This window comes from Zychaea mexicana (genome assembly GCF_025766255.1).
Source record: "Zychaea mexicana strain RSA 1403 chromosome Unknown BDB00scaffold_35, whole genome shotgun sequence".
Taxonomy (NCBI): Eukaryota; Fungi; Mucoromycota; class Mucoromycetes; order Mucorales; family Lichtheimiaceae; genus Zychaea; species Zychaea mexicana.
In genome coordinates, this window is record NW_026516698.1 from 232,240 (window position 1) to 259,470 (window position 27,231).

Consider the following 27,231-nt stretch of genomic DNA (forward strand, 5'->3'; position numbering starts at 1 on the left):
GGGGGGATGGGTGTTGTATGGGTGTTGTGATTTTTTTACTCAAGCTCAGGTTGAAGGAAATTAAATAACGCTATGATGGGTTTGGGGAGAGTTTTATTTTGTTTAAGCATCAATAAATGCAAAATACATGAACGTGCTGACATCCTAGTTTGTACATAGACACTTGACAGTCTAGACATTACACTTTCCACCTAGAATTCCATAAGTACAAAGCATTTTACAAGATTAGAAAGATACATAGTGTTTATCATTATACTGACATGTAACTTAAAGTGAGAAGTCGGTGCCTATGTTTAGTACTGCAAACAAGGCCGAACTCTATCCAAATGATAACAACATAATCGACTTCAAGATTGATGCACGTGTGGTTGTGGATGTTGATGACGACGAGCATGATATTGTATCGATGGAAGTAGCAAAGAACGATTAAGATGGAAATGTGATAAAAGACAGCAGAAAATTATTATGTGAAGTCAAGGATGATCTTGTCAATTTACTGAAGCTTTTAACAAAGTAGTACTATCTCAAGGATGTTTTCTTATTGTCGTTTTTTAAAACCTCTGGTAAGGATACTTCACTATCAAACTGGTTCAGAAGATGTTTGCTTGCTAACACATACACACACAAATACACACACACACATATATATATATTTGATTTGGTTGGCTGGTGGATGAACAGGAGCAAACTGCCTCTGAGGAGCAATCCTTATTATAGATGAAATTTATATATGTTTAACTTTGTAAGATTTATAGTTTAAAATTTATATGGAAATTTGCTTAGCTTTTTATCGATATGTTTTTAATGAATAATCTTTTAAGGAAAATCAGAAAAAAGTTTTATCTTTTTAATATTTTGTACTTGAAGAAAAAATTACAAAATTATCTATTTAGTAGAGTAATCTATCATTAACTTCTCAAAGAATTAAGAAAAAATACAGTATATCAATGTTGTATATTTGGAATGAAAAATCTTTTAATGATTGAAACCTTCAAAGACCAATAAATATAACATTCAATTAAAGCGGAATGGTAATAAGGATCTTAAGTTACGGTAGTAGTAACATGCCCTATCCTCTATCTTTGTAAGTAAGTTATACCCCCAATAACTTATGAAGTGCTTTTTTTAATGAATTTTTCTAAAGAAAAAAAAATCGGAATTCTTAATAAAAATGAAGTTTTTATCTTTACAGAATTCACACTGATATAACTTTATAGACAAATCTTTTATCTTCGATTCTCTATATAATCTATCATTAATGATTATTATTCTTCATATATCCACGAATCATCTTCCTAGTGACAGCCTTTACGTAGACAATCCCTAACACAGTTTCATATGCCGATGTCTGCATCAACTGAATCATTACTGAATCATTACTCGAATTCTGCAGAACGTTTGAATTTTTACTTTCAGTTAAGGTTAGTATGTGATGACTGGCAAAAAGTCAATAATAAGTCGACATAAGCTTTTGTTTGTTCTAACACTTCCCTTTATTTTTCAATTCTTTATATCAGAATCATATTACGCAATTAGCAGCACATATTCTCAAATATTATACGAAGCGAAACGACATCAGCTGAAACGTTAGAGAATTTAGAAAGGAGAAAACGAGCAATGATGATACTGATTTATGGACTTGCGACATTTGGTACACCCCGCATCGTGATCATGGAAGATTTTCTGCATTACTGGCTCAATTATTTAGATTGCATCGCCCGAAGCCACTTTTGGAAAAATTGCTCTTACTCGTCGATGATCAAGAAGATGATGATGATAAAGAACCTGTACGAAGCCCAACTGAAGAAGTAGATGAATTTGGATAGCAAAAAGTAGATGCTGGATGGTTCAACTTGCATACAGGAGAAACAACCGAAACACATCCCTTACATTATATTGAATAAAGATACATGGCTGCTGGCAAGTCATGATTATTGATTATCACCCGTCTTTTTTCGTATATAATGAAGTTCACCAGGTTTAATGGAAATCAATATCCATTAAGTGCGCCACCACATTATTATTTTACTTATATATCTCTACTTAGTATTTTTCGTTTTTGGCTGTAACTAATTGTCTGCAAAAGTAACGTGGTTTTTCATTTCTTCGATTATGGAAACAGCACGAAGTGTTTGAAGCTTGGTTTTAACGGTCCATGCTTAACGAGGTAATCTTTGTACTGGACAGTAGCTTTAATGCACAAACTTGCAATTGTATTTTCTCTTTGCGGTTTTAACTATAATTTAGTAAGTGAAAGCAAACAATGCTTATCTCCATGAACGGTTTTTTCTCTAAGAAAATGAGGACCAAAGGTTATAAGAAGCATATTGCAAACATCACCGTGAACTTTTCGCAGCACCAGAACAATTCCTGCTACTCTGGGACATCCAACAAATGTCTAGCAATGTATGTAAAGTTGTTCGTGACATTGAAGTTCATCTTTGTCACCATGTAACTTTATTAACGCTTTTTTTTGCTCTCGCTGTCGTAGAAATTGTTCAGTATACCAATCTCGGTTTCGTCACGATGTGAATCTTATCCGTTTATGACCTCCGTGGACATGGCCAGTGCCCAGCGCGTAAAACCGAGAAAAACCTGGATAGACGATTTGGAGCTACTAGGAGTGGGAAGTAAATAGTTTATGGTTCTCATGAATTGTAGGCTTATTTGCGTTGGTCATGTGATTTGAATCTATTGCTATTGTTATCACAGTAAGTTTATCAACTAATGATTCTTCATGTTCGTTTTAGACGTACTAATACTTTTATGCAATAGTGTCTTTGCGTGCTTGTGTATATGGGCAGCTACCAATGTGTGGAACTGGTCAATCCCATGGTGTTGGATGAGGATGAAACTATGAAAAATTTATGTTTTGTAAGGTTGTTTGGTACACAATAGCAGCAAAGTATAGACAAGTATTCGACTATCTAACCGCCACGTGCATTTTGTAACTCTGCCAATTTTTAAAAATACACTGCTATCGTTGTATTCACTTTCTGCCAATCACGGAAAACACATCATCATTATAAAAAATTCCCCAACGCCAAAAAATACAGTATGTTGAGCGCGGGCACCTTGTCCGTTAATACCCAGCACGACAAGTCTAAGAATAACTCTGAAGTCACAATAGACAATATCCAGCGTAGCAAATGCTGATGTCAGTGACTGACTACTGGAGAACAAGACTTTCAAAAGCCATCTCATCGATCTCGCCTTTTAGGTAATCGTATATCTACTGTATTTGGTAAAGTTACGAAGTCACCGACAAGTGCCTTGATTCGCATACTGTGACCAGGAACACAGAAAACCCATCACCAACTTAACAAATACGTCAAAAGCAAGCCAAGAAAAGATCAGGCGGGTGAGGTTCGCATTATGAACACACAAGGAAGAGAATAAGAAAAAGAGCATCATGGAATACGTGTATGTATGGATTACCACATTCGGATGATAAGTTTTTGGCGCATGTGAAAGGAGAGAAGGAAGGAAGGAGATTGTTCGTTCGGGCAGCCCGCGCGCATTGCGTGTGACCGGGTTGCAGCTGCTGGCATATCTACACCTCATTTCCTTTCCCCACCCCCTCCTTTTTTTCCTTCCTTTTTACCTTTATACTTAACCACTCCCCACTCTCTATTTACTACATTATGTCTGTTTACAGCTTGGAAGACGTCAGCAAGCACCAGTCTAAGGACGATCTGTGGATGGTCATCCACAACAAAGTTTACAACGTCACTGCCTTTGTTCAAGAGGTAAGTTAGGAACTAGTTGTACCTGGACTGTCTTAAATCTGATCAAACGCGGTTTTTACTATATAGCATCCCGGTGGTAACTTTCTCTTTTTCTTTTAAAAAAAAAAGATCTAACTATAAGCACGAAAATATATATAACGATCTATTCTTCTAAAATTTACTAGGCGAGGATGTTTTGCTCGATGAGTCAGGTAAATCAGAATGGGACTTTGGATGGAGGAATGGTTTAAATGAGGAGAGAGAGAGAGAGAGAGGAAGCGACGTTATCTCTTGCCGCCATCATAAGAGGGGTAAAAAAACTCACAAGTGGAAATGTCTCAATAGGCAAGGACGCTACCGAGGCCTTTGAAGATATCGGTCATTCCGATGAAGCCCGTGAAATCTTGGAAAAGTACCTCGTTGGCGAGTTGGACGAAAAGGTAGAATGTTTTCTATTGATGTATATTTTTGTGTGGGGTAATCGCTCACAAAAATGACATTAAAAATGACTAAAAAAATCTTTGTATTACCGCTGCTTCTTCTATCCTTAGTCGCGTACCCCAGAAAAGACCTACAGCTCTATTCGTGCCGGTGAGCTTCCGGAAGAAAAGAAGAGTGGCTCGTAAGTGTTTTTCTCCCGGCAAATGAACAAAAGAGAGGAATCAATATCGGTGAGGAAGAAGGAATCGTCCAGTGATTGATATCTTGATTTAGGTTCATGCGTGTTCTTGTTCCTGCCATTGCCGTAGCCGGTATTCTAATTTACAAGTTTGTGCTTGCTCCCCAAAAGCACTAAAATCCGCTCTCTCTCTCTCTTTCACCATACCATCCCTATACACATTGAAATATATTCATATATTTAGATTGACATTTGTGATAAGAAGCATTATTGTACATGGACTATCTATGTGCTTCCATTGTGGGTTATCTGGAAGGCGGTGAAGGATGGTCTCTCAAGTGAGAGGTACTATGAAGCTGGATGATCTCATCGTAATCGTCATCGTCGTCATCATCGGCTCCACTTTCCCGTTGTGGCGAGTGTATCCGTGGTGATAGCAGGAATTGTGCATCGTCGTCACCGTTGCTGCCATAAAACGTCTGTCTTTTTTTGCTACGATTGCGTAAGAAACCAACGATGCCAAAACACAACAACGACCCGGCTGCAAAGCCGATGCTTGCAAAGAACCCGGTCGCTACATACATACAACAATGTTCTTCAATACCCAGCATTCCGTGTGAGCAACTAACTATCCATGCTGTGTGCATATATTCTTACAGTAGTGCGGTGCATCTGCATGTTATGATATTGTGCGAGTAACGTTAGTGAAACAAATTTAGAAACAATTTCTAGAAAAGATAGCAAAGTGGTTTACCTGTCACTGGCCACAAAACAAGCGGTGCCCAAGTGTACATGGACGAGGAAGAAGTATTCATGATCGCAATTGCCATGGCTCTAAGCTCTATCGTTTCTTGCATGATCTCACTTGCCCAAGTCATTGCAACCTACGTTTACACAGAAGGATGACGATGTTTGTAAGTATCAGACAAGTTTGATGTGGTGCGGTTATCCTTTCTTTCCATTTTCTTTTCGTACAGGAGCAGCTGCAGCGAGACCCGCATGCATAACAATAAATGCAACGTAAAACAGGCCAAATGGCTGAACAAAAGCCGCCAGCAAACTATTGAAATATACTGTTAATATGGAATAGCGTGAGTTGCTCGATATTTAAACCGATAGATACCTGAAACCTATCACAGAAAGACCAAGTGCTGGAAGAATACACCATAGGCGTGTCCGTAAATAGTCGCTGAGGTAGCCATTCCCAAGTCCAACAAGCATACTGACTAACATATCAGGCTGTATATAAAGTTTTCATCGAAGATAATTCTCCTGAGCGTTGGTATATTTGATACAGAAACTTTCGTTTATATACTTGACTCTTTCCCCGTACTCCTCTTTTATCACATAAAAATCCCATCCATTTAAAGTGTTCCTTACGGATGTAAAAAGATTCGCAGTTATTGCGTCGTAACCGACTCGTTTTGCGACAATACCAAGTACGTGGGCACCGCCCATCCCGAGATATAACGTGGTCCAGCCAACTACCAGAAAATAAATATACTTGTTGCGAAGCAAGCTACGTAAAACTTGTCGTGGTTTTGCAGTGCTTTGTTTTGTCTCCCTGCCTTCACGATCTAACCGTAATGCTGCAAGCTCTCTTTCCTTGGAATCGTCAGCATATACATCATCACAAATATCTGCATGATAATAATAGCAATAATGCTGATGGTCTACCTTTGGACTTAGCCAAGCTGTTGTGGATGGATAATCCGGCAAGCACTTGTATCCAAAATATGCCAGAGCGAATGTGATTGTTCCGTCAAATAGGAACAACCATCGCCAACTACAAAAGTAATATCAGCATGGATGATACAGCAGCGATTAACATTTAATAAATTGTCTCTTTTGTCCACTGCTTATAGCAGATACTATTACTAGGGGTACCTACGCGCTTATCCCAAGGACACCATCGGCAACTTTCAACAGAAACGCTTGAATCAGTCCTGAAAGCGCGCTCCCGAGCGAGCCAAAAATTGTGATCCAAGCATTCCGCTTCCCCAGCTCTTTGCGAGGATACCATGTGCCAACTAGAAAATAGATGCCTGGCAAAAATCCAGCTTCGAACGCGCCCAAAAGTAGCCGTAAAATGTATATGGCAGTGACAGATTGGACACATGCCATGCTCAGTGTCAGTATACACCATATAATTTCCAGAAACGGAAGATACCTCGATGGACGGAAGCGGGTTAGCATCATATTGGATGGGATCTGCATCCTACATTGAGCAAATCGTTGTTATTGTATATCCTTCCTCGTCCCCGCTACTAGGTCTTTTTTCCCCCTCGCCATCATCGTATAAGAGAGAAATATGCAAAAACGTACAGTAGATAGCCGATCATATATAGTACGGTCATCCAATTGTATTGCTTGCCTTCAATCGAGAGGTCTTCTTCCATACCACTGATATACGCGTTAGCTAAATAGATATTAGAATTGCAATAGTCAGTATGGCAATTTGCTTTGTCAATTAACTTTTATACCCTTGGTTGTTGATATGACACGTTACAAATATTTGTATTATCCATAGTTTTAATCAAATTTCCTAGCATAGCAAACGCAAGCAGTCGTCGGTCAAGGCGACGTACGAGCGCTTTTTCCTCCTCTTCTGTACTGTATGTATAGTAAAGTCGACTTGTTTCAAGTTCATGTTGTAACTCATTGCCAATGGCGTCGTCGTCGACATGGAAGGACGAGGAGTCTGAGAGACGCGATGTCCATACATTGTCGTCACGTTCCTGGTCATTTTTATATGGCAAGAGTGGTGTTTGCGCAACATTGTCTTTTGCCATTCCAGGAACAACAAGTTAATAATCAAGAGGAAGGTACAATAGAAAAATGACCCGTGGACTTTTATGCATACCCTTGTCCTCCCGCCCTTTTTTGCGTCGGGGAGAAAGATGGCCGTTGGTGGCACAAAACGATGAATGGAATTTCGGCATAATGTAGCGTGTGGTAGCCTATTGCATTCCATCATAACGAGCATCATTGGGTACTCATAGCAACAGATAGTAGATCAAACAGGCTGACTTTTTGTTAGATAGTGATAATAATAGGGATCGCATTGTTAAGAATATGTATGTGTATAAATGTGTGCGCGTCGTGGTTGTTCGTGTTTGTTGAGCGGACAAAACACAGGAGAAAATGTCTTGATTGAAAATAGTAAGGATTGAAGAGGTTGGGGGGAAAGGTGCGGCATGCGCGTGTAATGCGATAGTGGGAAGGGAACAAGGAGGATGGAAGAAAGAAGTCCTTCTTGAGAAAGAGCGATAAAAAGGGAGGTAGAAGAAGAAGAAGAAGAGGAAAGAAAGATGGTAAGTGTTGTATTGATTGGAGACGCTGTTGTGTGCTTGTTGTGAACGACTGAATAAGTAGGGGAGAGAGAGAGAGGGATAAGGAAGGTAAAAGAGTGGTATAAAATATACATATAGATTATATATATATATCATGCGGGTAAAGAAAAGAAAAAAAAAGAAGAGGAAGAACGAAGTATTAGGGATGCTGAAAGAAAAGAAAAGAAAAGAAAGGGAGATAGAATATGATGGGGTTGCTTATTGCTGCTGCTACTGCTACTGCTACTGATACTGATACTGATACTACTAGCTATTGCTGGGGCAAGGAAGAAGGAAAGCCGGAGGAGGAGAATGGGAGATCCGAAAGCGTGTTGTCCAAGACCATGGTAACGTCGTCTACAAGCGTCAAGTCTTCCAAGAAGGCCACCAAGTCTGTAAGTTCCGTATCATGCGGGTCATTGAACCACGTGGATACTGGTACTGCGTTCGCATTGTGGAAAATGTAGCTTGCTGGCGAATTGTCAAGAATCATTGTGTCTGTGAGATCACGTCCCAGATGCGACAGATCCTATTTACTTGCATATTAGATGGACCAGATCTTCCAACTATTCAGCTAGTACTAGGTTTTTCTTTTACCTTGACGTAGTTGCCTTTATGATTACAGCAGGCTTCTCTAAACAGCCTGTGCTTGACCACCTTGTGGATGTCAAGCTTATCTAAAACAGGATCCGCGTACTAGTGATTATACGATACTCGTGAGTTACAAGCTTCTTTCCTCTTCTTCCCCTTCCTCTCTATCTTCCTAGCTGTAATGTTGTGATTCCGCGAAATCATACCTTGGAAAGACTTGCTGTAAACACAACAATTTCATACTTTTCACCCATTTTCCGCATAAACTCATCCACGCCCGGCCGCTTGAGCACATATACATTATGGTATTGATTGTCGATTTCCACGGGCACGATGAAATCAGGATGGGGTATTATCTAGAGCAACGTCATGTTTTCAACTTAGCAAACCTTTTTTTCTTTTCTTTTCTTTTCAGTGTGCCTAACAGCCAACAACCTAGACGAGCCACACGCTTAAATTATGAAAGGGTACTTACTTTGAAAGAACTATGCACCAATGTTTCATCCAAATCAAGTACCAAACATTTCCGTCCAACATGCTCTGCTGCTACAGGTGGTAATAAACGAATCATCTGACCCTAGTTAAAACAGATCCAAGTGGGGGGAAAAAAAGCATGAATATACACAGTCTTAGGCCCTTGCCTTTTGTTCTTTTTTAAATGGAAAGAGAGAGATAGAGATAAAGAGAAAGAGCAAAGTTTAGAACTGACTTACATCTGGCGAAGGTTGAGGAACAGAATTGGGTGTCGTGGACATATCAAGTGGATCATCAACTTGTTGTTGCTGTTGCTGCTTCAACTTGACTGGATCAGTTGTGATACTCAACCCTTCAGGTTCGTTTTCGTCTGCTGTGATAGCGATACTGTTTTCTTCCTTGATTGCTTGTTGTTGTAGCTGTTGTCGTGCTTGCTGTTGTTCTTTTTTTCGACGCCGTATAATCGAAGAAGACTTGTCTGTGTTGTCGAGAAGCGATCCGGCACCTGCTGCACAGCAGAAGAGCAATGACAAGAATCCACTGCTTTTCGATCCGATTGATGCTCTCAACGAACCTGCCCTAGAATGTGGGCGACTGGCGGTACCTGATGCTGGTGGAGGTGATTTGACATATTCGGGATTAATCGGTTTTTTGGCTATTTGTTAATAAAAAAGTTACTTGACACAGGTACATGATGTGTGTGGGGGAGGGGTTGCTTTCCCAATCATCCCAACAAGCTCGTGATTTTTTACAAGCACTTTCCATTGACTTTTGTTTGGAAAATTGTGGTTATATCCATGTATAAGGCAGAAAAGAAAAAGAAAAAAAAAGGCTTGGTACGTACAATTACTCTTTTTATTATTATGACTTGTGCTGCCACTTTTGTTCGTATTTGCGTCTTGGGGTGCTACCTGAGCCAGTGTAGCTGATTTGTCTCCTGTCGGGACAGTCTCGGTCTGCGACATTTGAGGTTTTCTTGTATATATGTTATGATACTGAGTGCGTCAAGGTGAAGGAGAAGAAGAAACAGGGGATTTTCTTTTCTTTTGAAAACAAGAGTGTGAATTGAAAAAGCAAAAGAAGAAAGGGAAGGAAAAGCACGCGTGTGTATATGTGTCGTATGTGGTGTGTGTGCTGTATATTAGAAGAGAGAGGAGAGAGAGAGAGAAAGAGGAAAGCTCTATTACTCGAAAAAAAAGAGAGGGAAAGCCTGGCTTCTAATTCAGCTCGTGTATGGTGGGACCTGAACCTGAACCTTTTCTTTTTTTTTAATTTCTTGCTTTAACTTGTGATGATATAGCTCGTGCATCCACAAAGCCCAGGAATATCTTGAGAGCTGCTAGTAGTGATCGAATCGTACATTTGCTCTTTGCTCAGTAATTGTTTCATTCTGTCTCATTTATGCGCATGTCTCCGAGATGCTGGAAGATGAGGGCAAAAGAACTTCTGCTTAATCAATGTATGAGACTTTTCTAGTGTTTTATAATAAGCGCGCGTTCTTGTGCGATAACAAGCGGCAAAGAAAATACAAGGCTTCAACTATATGCTAAGATGTGAAAGCGATAACAGAGCATGCTTTCCGCTTGTTAAGATAGGAAAGGAGAGGGGAGAGATGCAACAAGAAGGGGTTGTTGTTGTTGTTGATGATGATATATTGAAAAGAGTGTTATATTAGTAGAAGATTATTACTTATTACTTTCACTTGCAAACGACTTGCTGCTGTGATTGTCGGCCATGTAGTACATGAAGCTTCCAAACTTGCGTGTATAGCATTGATCGCAATCCTCGAGAATAGACCGCGGCAACTAACCGATTTACTCCAAGCCAAAACTCCTCAGGCTCAGGAGTCTATGCCTGAAAGTGATGATATATGCACTAAGCGAGATAGTTTATTCAGCCATGCCGCTGTGTTAGTGAATAGAACGTTGATTAGATGACTACTAGATGCTTTAGTTCATGCTTGAAAAAGGTTGTTATAAAAGATAAAGTGCTTTGCTCTCGTTCTTATAAAATACATACTCTCTCTTATCTTTTACTATTCCCACATTTATTTTATATGCGCACAAACATCTTGCACATGGTCCTTCTTGCCTCATCGGCGTCACTTTCGCAGATGGGTTTATTACATATTAAAGCAAAGCAAAGAGTTCTCCCGGTTCTTTTTTAAATATATCAGCACTATATGTGCTGTGTGGTGTCCAGTCCTACGTGATGAAAAGCAGAAAGAGAGCTATATGTTGTATTCAAAAAAGCATGGTGTGGAAACAAAAGGAAGATATATATAATATATGTGAGAACGGAAGAGACGGTTATTGTGGAATGTTGCTACTACGAGGATATGCTGTGAGAGTATGTGTTTGTGGGTGGGTGTTTGTAAGGTAAAGATACTAATAATAATAAAGTGGTGTGATGGTAACTAATGGTTGATTGTGGTAAGGCTGTTTTTGGTGGAGGAATGATGATGTCTTGTTTTTTTATAAGAATATTAGCTATTTAGTTTTTAATAGTTAACGAGCATCATGGCTTGTTGTTATAAGGTTATACAGCTGAATAAGGATCCGGTCAAGGTCCGTCGTGGCAAACTCGAATTTCGTTAAGAAAACAAACCACCCCTGGTAAGATTTTTTTTTTGTGCAAAGTGTGTTTTTTGTAAGAAAATAAGGTCAACTTCTCTCGCTAAGCGTAGGAGAGACAGTTTCTTTTTCAAATAGAATTTTCAAAGTACTTACTTTTGTCGGGTGACGAACGTCTTGTTTAACAAGTTCAGTATTTTGGATACGTTCAAGCGTACATATTCAAGGTCTAGGAGCTCCACGTTATCTTGTTGCTAGATAGAAAGAACAAAAAATACATTTCAGTTTTGCTGTCGTTGATAGGTGCTTATCGTTGCTGCTGAAAGAGAAAGATACCTTTTCCAAAAGATCGTCCAGCTTGAGATCCATTTCCAAAATGGCCTTTTCTCGACCTAATTGATTGAGATAGTTAAACATGGATACACGTGACCGCGTTAAATGTTAAAGACGCTTGGGTCATATGAAAGAAAGTAGTTTGTTACCTTTAAAATGCATGGCGATAATGAAAGTGCCCGGTAAGGGCGCTGTGATTGAAAAGAAGATATTCGCCCGCCTACTTTCAGGCACAGTACTTTCGGAAATGACACCATCCTTCTCCAACTGGCTGTGGGAGAACTTGACGGGCCCCTGAGTAGGCGCCTTGCGAGTTTTCTTGGGCGCACCATCCACCTCAACACCAATACCGACCGAGTTCTTTGTTGCCTTTTCACCGCCGCTCTGGATGCGCACGTTTTGTAGGTATGCCTTGTAGCTTTCTAATTGGCCACGCAGGTACGTGTTGTGGTCTATGATGGTCTTGTATACGCTTTCCAACGACTCCAGTTCCTGAACAACCTTCTCCTTGAGATTGCCAAGATGGGTCAGCTCCTGAGTGATCTCCTCAACAAGCAACTTGTAGCGGTCGCGGTGGTCAATGATGCCAGCATCTTCCAGCTCACGAAGCATGTCTTTGACTTTGATGCCCTTGCGCACTAGCTGTGGATCCTTTGTTGTTGCTGCTGTTTCGGCGATATAGTCGAGATCGAGCGTGAGGCTCGCTGCTAGGTGCGGTAAAGATCGGATCAGCTGTACATAGATGGCTTTCGTCTCCATGTACAGGATGTCGTTTTGTGTGATATTGTTTTCCGACATTAATGCTGTCGTTAGATCTATTATGCAAAAATACGTGTTATTTTCATGGTTTGCTATTTTGCCTCGCATATCTTTCTCCCCTATGTTTTCCCAGTCCGTTCTGTATATATCCAAGTGCTTTCTGTAAATCCATTCTTTCTTTCTCACCCATCGAACCACTTCTTCCCATATCTCCTCCTCCTCCTCCTCCTCCTCCTCCTCCACCCCCTCTCCTCCTCTGTTTTCTTTCTCTTTACCTTGGATAGGAACCTCCCAGCGACTGAACAACGGGAGTTCAATCGTCTTGTTCTCCTTACGCGAAACCTGACTCACGGTAGGTCCGATTTCGTTCACCAAAACACGGATGTGGTCCTTTTCCTTGGGTGCCAACGTATCGAGATGCTGCAAAACAAGTGACTGAGTGCTGTAGATTTCGTTCAGCGTAATGTTGAGCACAATATCTTTTTTCGAAAGGGCCATGTATTGGTCCATCTCTAACGATTCATAAAAATCGCTGACTTCGCAAAGTTCGTTTAGAAATTTGTTGATCCGCTGCTTGTTGCTTTCGACAAACGGGTTTGTTGGCAACATGTAGCTTTCTTTTGCATAGGACGGCCGGTTGGCAAGATTTTGTAGCATTTTTGCAATCTAACAGTCGAGTTACTCTTTGGCTTTAGTTCCTCCCTTCTATACATTCCTTTTTCCGTTCCTCCTTGTTCTTCATTTCTATTTCCCCCCTCACTCCCTGTTCCTTTTTGCATGTGTGTGTCTCTCTCTCTCTTGTCAACAAATCAAGATAAGAAACGCGTCAAGTTGCATCAATTACCAAGGTCAATGTACGTCGAGGATGTTTGTTGGGTACGTTATCCATCAGCATATACGCGCGCGGTGTGACAATAGCCGGATTGATGAACCGTAAAAAAAAGAAACCGCCAATCATGGAGCATACTGAGAATTCTGAGGCGTTGGGGCTTTTTCGTTTAGTCAAAGATCGAATCTGTTTGCAAATCCAGCGGATACCGTATGGTACAGCGTCAGTGGAAGCAATGATTGTTGTCAAGAAGCTCTCAGCAATCTCCATCAGCATTTTAAGTCGTGGCTGAATGATCGCCTGAACGTTCGGATTGGCGGCGGCGATCTCTGGTGTGACACTGCGGGGCATGTCCGGTGGTAAATGACCGCTGTCGTGCTCGACCTGGGCCACCATTTGTTCATATACCTAGTCATACATAAACCATCGTAGTAGTGGTGTGTTAAGTATTGACATGCTCTCTGAACTTTCCGACTGTTGATCCCCACCCAATTTCCGAGTGCTCAATGTGTGTTTCTGGAATATTACCTTGAGAGGATTAATTTCAAGGTTCAGATCCTTGTGTTCCACAAGACTGTTGATCTTTTCGGACAAGACGTTTTTCAGGTACGCTTGACCTGGGCCACGACGCGTGTAGGTGGTCATCATTCGGGACACAGGTGTGTTTGCTCGAAGTAAAGAACCAAACTCGGTTGATGTTTCGAATTGTGCTGCCAGAACGTTCTGATCATCCAATATCGAGTTAGTAACAAGTTTGAAAAGAGATAGCGAGCTTGTTACTTTTAACATTGCTTTACCTGGAACATGGTCAGCAATAAATGTTCTTCACGACTTTCGTATTGATTACCGTAGAGCGTGAACATGACGGTTTGCAGCAATGAGTCGATCTCGGCCAAGCTGACCAACCGGCACAATGTCGCAATATGCCGAGGTTCGCTTTGTAGGATGAAAAATAAGTTGCCAATCAGTTGGATTTTACGATCGTCTGGATAGGAATCGCTATCCCCTTCTCCATGCTCCTCAAAATGAGCAACCATTTCATTTTGCTGATAATGCGTTGATAGAAAAAAAAAGGTTTGAGTATATATGCATAGTTGTGGATATTTACAATGAAAAGATGGTTTATATTAGATGCATATTAAAATAAATTTCTTCACAGAGTCTCTGTTTTACCTCACTGAGAGCGATACGGTTTTGGATAAGTAATGCGATACGCGAATCCAGATAACGGACATCACGTTCTAATACAAAGTTCTTTTTTGACTGTGCCGAGATTTTACTTTTGAGATCCCGTAATCGCCGTTGAGCTGTATAGTAGTAGCATAGCACATGTTAGATAGTCGGGTTCAAGAGGAGAAAGATGAAATAATTATCGGTTGCTTGCCCTGAGCGAGTTCATCTTCGACTTCATTGTCTTGTTCAGCTGCCATGGAATAGAATGCCGAAACTGAATAACGTTTTGAAGTACGTCCACTTTTTCGACCGGAATGATGATTGTTGGCAGCTGCTGCTGCTACTGCTCGAGACACAATCTGGCTCGTGGTGGTGGTAGTGGTGGTGGTACTAGGACCTGCTGCAGCCGAACCAGCGGCGCCAAGGTACCCGTACGATTGAACCATGCCGCCCGCCATTCAGATTTCTGTTTGCTGTGTGCTGGTTTTGCTGGGGGAAAAAGGGAATATATGTTTTTTTGTTGTTGTTGTTGCTATTGTTGGTGGTGCTGTGGGGGGTGTGGTGGAGGGCGGAAAAAGCGAGGTAAGAGAAAAGGGAAACAAAAAGAAACTTTTTTTTTTTTTAAAAAAAAAGGGTAGCAAATATGGTTCTTTTTTTCGCGCGTGCTTCAATTAGGGACATTTGCTTGTGTTACCCCATTTTAACCGCATTTCTTCGCTTCTCCAGCATTGCATCTTAAATAGAACAAACTTTAAAAAGCCTTTCTCTCTATTGTGTACGTACATCTCCGCCCGGCCAAGAATGACAAAGATGCTCCCTGCAACGAGTGGATGTCTGCTACAGCACCAGCTAGCTAGCAGTTAGGCCACTTCTGCTGCGTCGCTGTGTTGCTGCTGTGAAACCTTGCTTAGGCCACCCCTCTCCCATCTGTAGAGATCGTTTCATCATCGGAGACATATCGCCACAAAGAGAGAATGCAAAAGCAAGCACGCAGATTACATCTTTGTTGTGCCTTTCCCGGATTCTTCTTTATTTATAGATGCAGCATGGCAGGTAAGTTATGTCGGACAAGAAAAGATAACGCTGTCTCGCAACACTCAAGGCCCGCAATAAAGCATGCCACATGTGCAGATGCCAAAAAGTAGATCTCGAGTGTCCTTCGATATGCATGTTGGTAAATGGATGAAGCTTTGTTTGGGTAAAAAAGAAAAGGTCTTTTTATTCCTTCTGGGAAAATGTGTGTGTATAAATATTCAAATGAAGTGAGTGAGTGAGTGAGTGAGTATGCAAGATGACATATTACAATCTATTTCCAAACATTGCCTGTCAACAGAGCATCACGTTCCTCGTCATCGTTGTCATCGTCGTCGCTGTCGTTGCTGTCGTTGCTGTTGTTGTTGTTGTGATCACTGAAAATGGTGTGTATGTTGGGCCTTGCATGATGCTCATCATCGGTTGGCCAGAAAGACCTGCTGTTGTTGCTATTGGTATAGTAATGCTGTTGCTGTGAAGTTGATGGAGATGATCCAGGATATAGGTTCGAAGAAGGAGAAGAGAATGATGGATGAGGATGTGGGGAAGGGGATGGCTGTGGGAGGGTTTGCATTGATGGTGATAATAATTGTGATGATGATGATGATGACAATGAAGGGGATGCTGCTGCTGCTGTTGCTGCTGTTTGCGCGGTGGAGGCAACGGCACCCGTTGGTGTCGCTGTGGATGAGGAAGGAGATGAAGGCTCTACTGATGGTTGTGGGGTTGAGCGAGATTGACGGATAGGTGGAGGAGATCGATCGTAAGATGGATGATGACGTTGCTGCTGGTGTGATGGTGTTGGTGAAGGTCTTCTCTGCTGTTGGTATTGCTGTTGCTGTGGCAACCGCCGTACCGACAAGGATGGTGATGATGGTGTTGCTGCTGCTGCTGCTGCTGCAGGCGGCTGATCATTGTCATTGTCACCACTGTCATCTTCGTTCATGTCATTGACAACCACATAATTGCCCTTTCCTTGTTCAACAATGACGTCGATGCATCCTTCACGCGGCGCAGGTACATAGGATGTCCGCAGCTTGCTTTTCCTTTTCTGCTTCTTCTGCTGCTGGTGTTGTGGTTGATATGGCTTCAGCTTGGGTGACAGTGATGGTGGATGATGGTCCTCGTTCCGAAACGTGCTTCCATACCCTCTGGACCGTGTGCTACCTGTGGGACTCGCCATCCGCACTTGTCGCCACAACGGTGCTCGGAAATCGATCACTGGATAATTGTAGTCGCCAAACATCATCGATCGACTTTGCTCATACAGAGCCTCCACCTCGTCCCAAGGGTTGGGATCTTCAAACTCGAGCGGGTCGCTGTCATCCACCGTTTCACCATTCATGCCACGGCCTGTATTTAGATACCGTGACACGGGTGCAGGCTCGAGCCAGTGCTTCTTCGCCGTGCTCGAAGAGTAGCGCAAGCCTGCCATGATACGGGATGTCCGGCTACTGCCGATATGGGGAACACCTTCGGAGGGTTCGAATGAGCGGTAGTTGAACTGTGAACCACGCAAGGTATCGAGCGTGTCCATGTAGACGTCTTTCAGTCCCAACGAATCGCGGATGGCGTGCATGATCGGCATACGAGCGGAGTGTACATTGTGATCGTAATAATCCTCGTATGAAAACGAGAACCTAGAGTTTGCATCGGTTAGCGCAGCTCGTATCGTGCGTAAATATTTAATATAAACAAGCTCAATACTAACGAATGGGCAATAGCCGCGGGTATCATTTCCAAGCAAATCAGGAAATCTTGAATAGCTACTGAGATATGCTCTTCCCCCTCTATTGTTTATTATTGTTTTTTTGTGGGTAAGTAAATATAATGAAATAGTGGAACCTGCTCTCTCTCTTACTCTCTCTCTCTCTCTCTCTCATAAGGTTTTCCTTCCAATCTATTCGATCCCGACCCCATCCGTTCTTTACCTCCTACTGGTATGGCACCAGCTGACACAAGCAATGCGATAATGACACTTTGCCAAAATGAAAAGAAAATAATTGCCTTGACACACAGAAATTTCGGTAACGGTCTATGTTTCGTTCCGCGGATGTGTGGGTTTGCAGGGCCATCGGGACAAGCAGTAGCCATGAGTAAGTTTGGGTAAAATCACAACAGCACCATCTGACTTTTTCCATATTTATATACACTGTCATCTCGACCCCGCGCCATGCAGCTGTAGCAGCAAGAAACTCACCTGAACCCGGTCAAATCTTTCTTAGTGGCGTAAAAGAACACCATCAAACACCATAGCGTCAAAGAGACACTCAGATTGTAAAAGAATGTCAAGTAAACGTAGGAACTGGACCAGCTAATCTCGCCTTCTTGATAATTGCCAGTGACTTTGAGAACCATGGTCAAAATAGCCAGCACGGGCTTGACATAGACAAACTGGAGGATGCCTCGCTTGACGAACAAAAAGGTGTATGGATCGCCTACGTAGATTTCACGAGACCACAACGTGCCAGGGAAAAAGTTGTCCGAGGGTGGTCTCGAGTGGAGCATGATGATCAATGCACGCTCGCCGCCAAGTTTGTTGAGAAGCAGGTTGAAGAAGGCATAGATCACAAAGGCTTCGTAAATGTCTCTGACTGTATCCACAAAAAAGGCAGCGTTGAGAGATATCAAGGATATGTACGTGCTGATTCCGTATATCGGTACCCTAGAGACATAATGTCAAAATTACTTGGTTACTCAAACGAATTAGCCAAGAAAGCTTGGCCCACACAATCCCCTTCTCTTTCTCTCCGCGCACTTTCCACCACTACCACACCTTCCCATTCATGTGTAAAGAGAGAGAAAGAAAGCGAGATTGGTTGTGTTTCTCTTACATCCACAGAATCCGAATGACTTGTCGTTGTTGATTCTACAATAATTAGCGAATTCAATGTCAATATTATGCATGGTCCTCGTAGTTATATTATCGTGTAATTAACGCATTCTAGTACGTTTGTGTGTGAACGTGTAGCGCGCATCACATACCGGCTTTCGGTAATTCTTCCAATGAAGCCAAACTGAGAAAGATGAAATGCAACATGCAACGACCGTAAAAAGTAATGCGAGATGCACAGCAAATGGACTGAACACGGCTCCGGCACCACCACTACCACTACCAACACCTTCGTTATAGCCGCTTTCGTCTTGACTTGCCGGAGCAAAAAGCATCCGCAGCGACATTTTAGTAGTTTTAAGATGTATTTAAAGATGTAATTGTGATGCCCAAGAAGAAGAAAAAGAAAGAAATAAAAAGAAAAAAGAAACCCTACAACATAACCTATTTTTGGTCCCGCACCTTTGCAACAAAAATCTTGCTTGAAAGTACGGTGTGTGGAACATTCAACAGTGACGGTCCTTATTAATCAAATTCATTCAAACAACTTGCATTATTGTTATGTGTTAACCTCTTCAGGAATTTTTGAAAAACCTTTGTCAGATCCGGACATAAGTCAACATGGACTACTAATACTACTAGTCAACAGCATGCATCCGTCAACACTGAGACCAGAAGAGTTACCGCAAATACCCGCCAGGTAATCTTTAATTAAACATCGCAATTCCGCTATGTATCGTTTTCATGGTTCTACTCCCAGAGTAAGGTGAGTAGAGCTTCTACATTATTCTATTACTCACCTACTGCAGCAATGTGTATACTTGTCAAAAATAACCGCACCAGTTAATCTCTCTACGTCATTATAAGACTATGCATAGCAAGGCCGTCCCCTTCTGTTCCCCTCCTCTCCATCACGTTCGAATTGCGTTTGTACATAAGCCTAAAGTACAGTAACAATATAAGTTTAGCTTACAGGAGCTGCTACATCTTTATTCCTACTAATAAATACAAAGTTTGTGCTCTGTCACCAACAAAGGAGCAGCAGTGGCACTGGCGGCGGCGCAGCAGATATCTTCATCAACACTGATGTATAGTACATAAACACACGCAAATATTACGAAACACTCATCAGTGTTATTTGATATATTATATCACATTTACCGATCTTTATTTGTTTATAGAGACAATGCTGCACATCGCTGAATAATCATCATCAGTTTCAAAGCATGTAAATAAAAGTAAAAGAAACAATGGTAAAATCAAGTAGTTCGTTTTACACTAGAATGAAATACTGCGCGAAACCTTTTAAAGCGTTTAATTCCTTCCACCCCTTTCTTCTATTCTAACATCTTATATAGAGAGTAGTAAGTAGAAAATCTAACGTATCTTTAAGTATTTTAAGATTTTATGGACGTGACAGCAACTGCAATATAAGTAACGTGGGCGATAAGTGATATCTACTACGGGGTTAACTTTCCATGTATTTACACGTCAAACAAAAGAAGCACCGTCGTTATTCAGTATAAACAATGATAGCTTGATAGAATCTAAAGCAGCAGAATGACTCGAAACACATCACGCACAGACCACTATGTAGATTGAAGAAGTAATTTTTTTGACGATCTCTTGCCATTCTACACAAGTAACATCACCATAGTGTCGAAGAAATAGCTTTCAAACGAGATAAACATTGTAAATCTATGAATATGCTTTTATAAAAAATGATTTCACACATACTGACAAGTTATTTTCTTGTCCTGTTATTTCATTGCAATAATGCTATCATAACAGCCATTTCTCTTTCTCCATCACATGTCGTTTTTGATGATAACGTCAAATGATATGATGATAAAAATTGATAGTGGCTGAGGATAGCATGTCGCAAAAATACGCGGTTTTTCTGTGCTTCCTCTGAGATTAAATCTTTCTGATTAATGCGTTTGAGTTTTCCTCAGTGTAACTGCATGTAAGAAACCTTTTAAGAAAAGCTGCTTTTGCATATAAACTACATAGTAAGTGAGTGTCCCACTAGCTTTTAGTTATTACAGTACTGTCAATGCTGTATGCCTTCATCTCGGATACTTCTGTTAAACAACGAAAAGCAACTATGTAGTGTATAAGCCGTCAAACACATTTTCGGTTGAACAGCTTTAACCAGATAAGTTTTGGAATATCACTTAATAATGATGATAGATACACCGATGACAACACTGTATGTACACAGCACTGGCTCGAGTATTTGATAAATGGATTTATGCTGCTTTTTCGAACAATCCTATCATATGTTAACTCCTGGAACTTGTGGGACTCAGCTCGTACTTACAATATTTCCACTCATGTATGACGCGCCTTACTTTTCAACTTGGCGTGACACGATTTCCCATTTGGCCGATCGGGGGGATTTCAATTTGGCGTCGCATGAATTCTGATTTGGTGTATCATGTTTGGGGTGATATCATTTATTTTGCTACACAAGTTTGAACAACATATGAAATAGTTACAAAATATTTTACGAGAATAATATATAGGCATTACAACATAGATTTCTCCAAAACACATCGCCAAAAAAAACTTTTCGCTTGCTGGATCCATCCATGGCAGTTGCTTGGTGTAATCAAGTGGGCTGAACTGAAGATATACGTGAGGCCAAAGAGTCGTCTTTAGTTAAGAGTGAACGTTTGACACCTGCCTTCAGTTTCGACTAAAACTTTTCAATGGGGTTAAGAAATGTAGTATATGGCGGCAGGCGTAATATCATATATTGAATCCACGGGCTTAAACTGCTTCTTTTACGTTCTTTGCGTGGTAGATACCTGCGTTGTCCATTATCAACTACGTCTTTCAAGATATATTGTTTTTTTTTCTAAAATGTCCATTACAGTTTCTAGAAATTGTGCAAAATGATCGGCTCGTGTACCAATCCTCGCCACCACGCCCCTTTCTTTTCACCATCTTACAACTTCTGCTTTTTCGTTCAAACTACAGCTTGCGGCTTTCGCATAGAAAGAATCCCGATTCCTTCAGCGGCAATATATAGCTCCCGCTATCGAAATATGATGTCCCGGTTGTTTCGAACTGCTAGTTTTGCTGGCTCGCCACTTCTGGATTGTCCAAAAGTACGTTGAATGTGCAGGTTGAATCTGGGCTCGTCAATAGAGATGAAACCTGCTATATCAATGTCTGGATTGTTGATGATATCCAGTACCCAGTCCAAATACGCTTCTTGATACTTTCAGGTGATACACGTGCTTTGTGAACCTTCTCATCGTAAGACCACACTTTTGCACTATGTGTTTATGTAAGCCACTTTGTGCGATTGCCAAACCAAACTTGCCCTAAAGTAATCCTTACGCTTCCTTGACTGTCTTAGTTGGATCATCATCGTAGAGTTTCTGTAAAGTATGCCCAGCTGTTACTGTTGCGGGTTCTTTTGTTCGATTTCTTCATTTGCCTCGGTAATTACGGCTCTTCGTTTTTGAAACTATTTCGATGATTCTGAGCATTACGGACAGACATAATAAGTTTACGAGCAGCTGCAGCTGCGCTGAAGGTCACATTTTGAATCATGTCTATGAATTGAACAATCTGCATATTGTCGTATTTTCTGTATGGTCTTGTTGAATAATAGCAGGTTAGAGACTCTAAACAACATGAATAGAGAAGAGACACGATAATATGCGTAGCTGATGCTATTACATCTGGGATTCACAACTTGCTTTGGCGGATACTTTCTGGGTGTTCCTCTCGGCCTTATCTCCGTCAAATTGTGTTTATTACTGTATCGGTCAGCTACGGCTTTTACCATACTTTGATAGATTCTTCCTAGGTACCTCATGCTGTATTATAATTTCCAAAGTGATTTGAGAATTGCGCAGGGCAATAAATTGTACAGATGCTTATCGTGTAACTTTCCAGATAAATTGGCTGTTCTCGCCATTGAAACCAATGAACGAATCGTTTTTTTTTTTTGCCCATATCCAGATCAGTATTTGCAATGCGGTACACTATGGATCACAAGCATCAATTTGCTCTTGGACAAATTCTTCGCCTTCATTATTTATTTTAACCATTGCCAAACGGCAACGCTGTACCATACCGGACTCCTTCCATAAGACTGTTTATCCGTCTGAACGTAATAATGGTGTATAAGCTTGGAGCATGATTGGAAAGAATACCAAAAAAGGGCGAAAGAGAAGAAGCTGACTACTGCTTTGTTACTTCTCTCGGTTTTTAATGTCGCTAACAGTAGCCAAGAATTTGGCTAGCAAACACTTTTACTGATTGCAGCCATAATCATCCCCAGACAAAAACACACATAATTTTCAAATGTGCCAAAACTATATACATCAAATGCCATATTGGAATTTATAATTTTGCCATAGTAAGTATAATTCACTCGACTCCAAATTGCTAATTTTCACCACGCCCCAAGTTAAATACCCCCCCTCCCGATCGATCAAATGATATATCGTGTCACGTCAAGTTGAAAAGTAAGGGCACCGTACACAAGTGGAAGTCCTGTAATTAGTGCGTATAATAAGTGGGTTTTTAATGTATGTTGGATGTAACCTTTTGTCTACACGGTAGCGAAATCAGTCCAAACTCAAAAGAACTAAAGCGTGGCTGAGGTGTTGTAGCTCAAATGTCAGAACAGCTTGCGATTTACCTTTCGCTTCTTGTACAGTTTATGTTTGTGTTATACAGCAAACATCGTAGAATACTACACATATTGTCGATTCACTTTATTAACTGTGCACTAACTGGAGATGCTTCATTTTACGGGAAATGACATATTTCAAGCCCACCGTTGACTGCTTCTCTTGGGCGTAATCTCAATAACTTTTGACAAACTGTACATCCAACAGGAGTCGGAGAAAAAACATCACAGTTTTGACACACAAAGAGGGTTTGCATAATATGTTCTAGTGCATAATGCATTACACAAACGGGGCTTGGCACTAAATTAAAAATATTACGTGATGTTCGGTGCATTGCGCCAGTTGTAGATATGCAGGGAAGGGCTCTGTTTCTTTCTGGCTTTTACAATATCTTTTTCTGCAAACCAAGCATAAACCGACTTTACCAAAAGTGCAATCGTCACTTTCACAGAGAAGATGGGTTACCCAGGCCAGCCTTTAGTTTTGTGTGCAATCTAATAGCTATCATCAGAACTTTAAAATAGAAGCCCTCATACATACAGTTTTGCACAAAAAAAAAAGACCAGCCGTAACACATCGTACCGGCTGTTGTGTTGTAGGAATCTATACTAAGATCATGATAGTTTATCATATGCTGTAAAGATAATTTATTGTTGTTACTCTTACAGAAAAACTATAAATACCGCTGTTTTTACAAAGCAAAACTTATCATCATCCACTACATAAACCATCTTCTCCTAGTACCAAGTTCAAAAATCCATACAGTACATTATGAAGGTCTCTGCTGTCGTCCTTTTCGTTGTCGGTCTTGCCTTTGCTCAGAACGCTCAAGCCATCTGCAGCTGCCAACCCAAAAATTCTTGCTCCCTCGCTTGCCCTAAAGGATCATCCTGCGTCGATAAATCTGCCGTGTGCCGTAGCGCTGGATGTGAACCCGGCTGGGACTACATGTGCTGGAGCAACTAAGCACTGAACAAGAATTACTGCGAAAGTGGCTGCGATACTATATACTGGATGTCCATCACTCCACCTGCTGTGCAAGGACACACTCCCTTTACTTGTAAATTCTGATGGTCAATTCTCTCGTAGTCTAGAGATTCGTTCTGAATAAAAACCAATCTCAAACTATAAACTGCTGTATTCTCTTTACATACACCAATGGTTGCATACCTTGCTCACTTGAGTAACTTTAAATCTTTTGGATAATGCAGCGATATAATTGATAATCTTGCGAGATAGTATCAAATAGTTAGAGGGACCAATTCTTTATTAGATTTATAAACTTGATGCTTAATATTATAACAAAAGACCCACTATGGATTCAAGCCGCGCCTTTTCTTTTCTTGTTGTTTGAAATGGTACAAAGCCTCAATGTCGCAGGAATCGTCAACGCGTTCCGAGTGTTATGGAATCCGAGCCTAGCTGTTCCACATATTATCGTCAACGGTAATTTCCCAAACAAACTTCCTTTCCAACATTAAAGCGGTTTTATGCGTTATGCTCAATACTAGATTCTTTAAATGCAAGACGTTCGCAACATACATTATGAACAACTCAAGAATCAAGGCCGGATCCAGGCCATGGCGTTTGACAAGGATAATTGCTTAACGGCGCCTTATGTGCCTGAGATTTACCCACCGTTCAAGGTAGATCATTTTCGTAACAGAGTAGTCAGTACTTTTCTAACGCGCGCTTATGTACGTGTCATTTATCGAAAAAAAAGATAGCATGGACTGAGTGTAAAGAGACATTTGGGACAAATAATATCGCGATCGTTTCCAACTCTGCAGGCACCGACGACGACGTAAACTACACAGATAAGTTCTCATTATCCTTCTCTAGTGTAAAGAATAAGGGAAATCGACGCGATTCTTATTTTGCTTTTCATTATAACACAGGCCACGAAGTTAGAAGACTCTTTAGGTATAAAAGAAGAACTGGTGAACAGGGGAAAAAGAAGAGAACCTAATTCGTGGTGAAACTAATACTCGTCGCTTCTATGTATTTTACTAGGTGTTCCCGTATTGCGACATAGCGAAAAGAAACCTTTGGGTGGTGCAGCCTTGGCAAAGCATTTCAATCATATGCCACCGCACAACATTGCAGTGGTGGGTGATCGGATATTGACCGATATCATTTTCGGCAACCTGAATGGAAACTTGACAATTTGGACGAGCCAAATAGTAACAGAAAAAGGCGATAACAAAGCAGCGTTGATTGTAAGTTAATATTTCTTTTTTTTTATTCTATAAAAGATGAAGTAGTCTAAAGCTTTTAGTTGATCAAACCTTTATTATACAGTTTCGACGGATGGAACATAGATTAATCCGATTTCTGCAAAATATGAATGTAAAGCCACCAAGTCACCCTGCTCTTAAGGGATCCTCGACTGATTATTTTCGCTCTGGATAATAAAAGCTGCGTTCCGACTGTCATGTATGCTCTCGATCAAATATGTTGAAGTCATGGTGGCATAGGTGTTTATTATAAATTGGCGATATGACATGGAAAAACGTTATATTTACAAAATACTAGCGGTCCTTCCTCGCTTCGCTCCGTGTCATTCAACGGAAACGCATCGCAAGGGGGTTCCCCCTTGACCCCTAAGTGGGGGGCAAGCCCCCCAAACCCCCCTGTCGAGCGAAGTTGGATCAATGTTTTGGTATTAGATGCTTATTGTCTGTTTTCAAAATCAAAAGCAAGATCATTGTGCAGTGAGAAGTAGCCTATCATAGAAAGTCGTCAAAGTTGGATACTTAACTATCTCCAGTTTAGAATGCAATGCGAAAAAAAGTGTTGACAAAGATGATGTAGTGATATTGATAAAAAGAGAATAGGCGAGAAAAAAAGAGAATAAGCAATAAAAAAGAGAATAGGTGATAAAAAAGAGAATAGGTGATAATAAAGAGAATAGAAGATAAAGAGAATTAGAGAAGAACTTCATGGAAAACAACATTTCGGGTGTTTTGGCCTTGCTGACCCGCGAGACTTGAGTTCTCGGGATCTAACATGATTCTAATAGACGACGGGGTGCGGACGCGCGACATGGCTACATAGAGTAGACCATGCGTGAAAGGAGGCTCAGGTAAGTAGAGGCCAACAGTGTTAAAAGTTTGACCCTGTGCCTTATTGATGGTCATTGCAAATGCCAGGCGAACAGGGAATTGCGTGCGTTTAAATTGGATAGTGGAGCGTGTTTCCGATGGTGTGAGTGTTATGCGAGGGATCAAGACAATATTGCCAGCATGAGGTCCAGTGGCTATTTCAGCTTCAAGTACATATCGTTGGAAAGAGCGTACAATCAGCCTTGTCCCATTGCAGAGACCACTTTGGGTGTGCAAATTCCGCAAAAGCATGACTGGGCAACCGACTTTGAGTTTTAGCAAATGCGGTGGGAGGTCGGATGGATTTATTGCATTGAGAAGCTCTGGTGGGTATGTCATTTGATCTTCTGGATCATCCACTGTATCAGCGCTCTGGAATTCGTGTGCAGTGCCTGGGAAATGTTCGAGTATCAGTTCGTTGGGTGCTGTAACGTCGACATTCTTTGGAGTCAAGATAGAGCGACTGATGAGGTAATCACGATCCATATGTGGTGCGTTGAGGTTGCCGTAAATGGTTTCTATGAGCTCGTACATGTTGTAATATGGCATGAGCATTCGATCTGGAAGCCGGACTCTGTCATCAGTGGTTGGCACGAACAGCTCAGCACCATTACCAATGCGAAATCAAAATATTGCGCAAACTCGCGAAGCTCATTTGCATCATTGGTGTTGGCAGCTTGTTGGACGCGCAAGTTGGTTTCAGGTGGTGGATGGTGACGCTGGGCCAAATGGATGAGCGATTTAAGCACTGCTGTACGATCTGCGAGCGCGACGCATTTGGTATCACTGGAAGGACCTATTACCATGTACTTTACTGTGAGTACTACCGCTTAATAGTAAAAAACATGCAAAGTAGAAGAGAGGATACAATGTTGAGTACCTGGCAAAAGTCAACACCAAGGACCATAATTTTTCCACCAAATGGAACATCGGCAAGCGCGGGATCGTCATGTCTCATGAGATTTGGATACGCTTGTACGTATACGTTGATACTTGTATTGATACTTGTGTCCAGCGTGTTTAAAGCGATGACACTTCTCATATGATGAAGGACGTGAAGTGAGCTTCATCTCGTGTTAATGAAGGTTATCCCCTTGAGTCTTTCCTCGATGCGATACCCGTCTACTCACATAGTCATACATTCATGTAGAACAAATTTTCTGATCTGGAGGAGCCACACATTTCGGCGCGTC

The 27,231-nt window shown here is 41.2% G+C and overlaps 7 protein-coding genes across 7 annotated transcripts; 2 read left to right on the forward strand and 5 right to left on the reverse strand.

The window, feature by feature from the left end:
* The first annotated feature begins 3,474 nt into the window (after positions 1–3,474).
* BDB00DRAFT_822596 (cytochrome b5-like heme/steroid binding domain-containing protein) lies at positions 3,475–4,624 on the forward strand. The gene is made up of 5 exons (XM_053123478.1): positions 3,475–3,749; positions 3,816–3,825; positions 3,914–3,940; positions 4,074–4,168; positions 4,280–4,624. The coding sequence occupies exons 1-5, from the start codon at positions 3,645–3,647 to the stop codon at positions 4,352–4,354; spliced, it is 312 nt and encodes a 103-aa protein (XP_052979842.1). The 5' UTR covers positions 3,475–3,644; the 3' UTR covers positions 4,355–4,624.
* BDB00DRAFT_822607 (major facilitator superfamily domain-containing protein) lies at positions 4,625–7,250 on the reverse strand. The gene is made up of 8 exons (XM_053123479.1): positions 6,857–7,250; positions 6,673–6,766; positions 6,239–6,565; positions 6,025–6,133; positions 5,728–5,952; positions 5,471–5,586; positions 5,323–5,407; positions 4,625–5,231 (listed from the first exon to the last, which is right to left on the reverse strand). The coding sequence occupies exons 1-8, from the start codon at positions 7,137–7,139 to the stop codon at positions 5,076–5,078; spliced, it is 1,395 nt and encodes a 464-aa protein (XP_052979843.1). The 5' UTR covers positions 7,140–7,250; the 3' UTR covers positions 4,625–5,075.
* Positions 7,251–7,950: 700 nt separating this feature from the next.
* BDB00DRAFT_763450 (HAD-like domain-containing protein) lies at positions 7,951–8,841 on the reverse strand (the record flags this gene model as incomplete). The annotated part of the gene is made up of 4 exons (XM_053119402.1): positions 7,951–8,208; positions 8,277–8,375; positions 8,477–8,626; positions 8,746–8,841. The coding sequence occupies 4 exons, from the start codon at positions 8,839–8,841 to the stop codon at positions 7,951–7,953; spliced, it is 603 nt and encodes a 200-aa protein (XP_052979844.1).
* A 2,631-nt stretch (positions 8,842–11,472) lies between these two features.
* On the reverse strand, positions 11,473–15,045 carry BDB00DRAFT_822622 (Rho GTPase activation protein). The gene is made up of 8 exons (XM_053123480.1): positions 14,623–15,045; positions 14,412–14,545; positions 14,036–14,284; positions 13,767–13,961; positions 13,254–13,646; positions 12,685–13,075; positions 11,800–12,465; positions 11,473–11,709 (listed from the first exon to the last, which is right to left on the reverse strand). Exons 1-8 carry the CDS (start codon positions 14,867–14,869, stop codon positions 11,561–11,563), a joined length of 2,424 nt encoding a protein of 807 aa, XP_052979845.1. The 5' UTR covers positions 14,870–15,045; the 3' UTR covers positions 11,473–11,560.
* A 1,341-nt stretch (positions 15,046–16,386) lies between these two features.
* BDB00DRAFT_746328 (organic solute transporter Ostalpha-domain-containing protein) lies at positions 16,387–17,951 on the reverse strand (the record flags this gene model as incomplete). Its single annotated transcript, XM_053118546.1, has 5 exons — positions 16,387–16,483; positions 16,601–17,083; positions 17,155–17,231; positions 17,382–17,478; positions 17,644–17,951. Coding segments are annotated over 5 exons (1,062 nt in total), but the record flags the coding sequence as incomplete, so codon positions are not given.
* A 134-nt stretch (positions 17,952–18,085) lies between these two features.
* On the reverse strand, positions 18,086–18,785 carry BDB00DRAFT_822631 (uncharacterized protein). The gene is made up of 2 exons (XM_053123481.1): positions 18,220–18,785; positions 18,086–18,108 (listed from the first exon to the last, which is right to left on the reverse strand). The coding sequence occupies exon 1, from the start codon at positions 18,621–18,623 to the stop codon at positions 18,378–18,380; it is 246 nt and encodes an 81-aa protein (XP_052979847.1). The 5' UTR covers positions 18,624–18,785; the 3' UTR covers positions 18,086–18,108; positions 18,220–18,377.
* Positions 18,786–24,454: 5,669 nt separating this feature from the next.
* On the forward strand, positions 24,455–25,162 carry BDB00DRAFT_763469 (HAD superfamily phosphatase; the record flags this gene model as incomplete). Its single annotated transcript, XM_053119403.1, has 4 exons — positions 24,455–24,580; positions 24,658–24,708; positions 24,842–24,857; positions 24,948–25,162. The coding sequence occupies 4 exons, from the start codon at positions 24,455–24,457 to the stop codon at positions 25,160–25,162; spliced, it is 408 nt and encodes a 135-aa protein (XP_052979848.1).
* Positions 25,163–27,231: the final 2,069 nt, after the last annotated feature.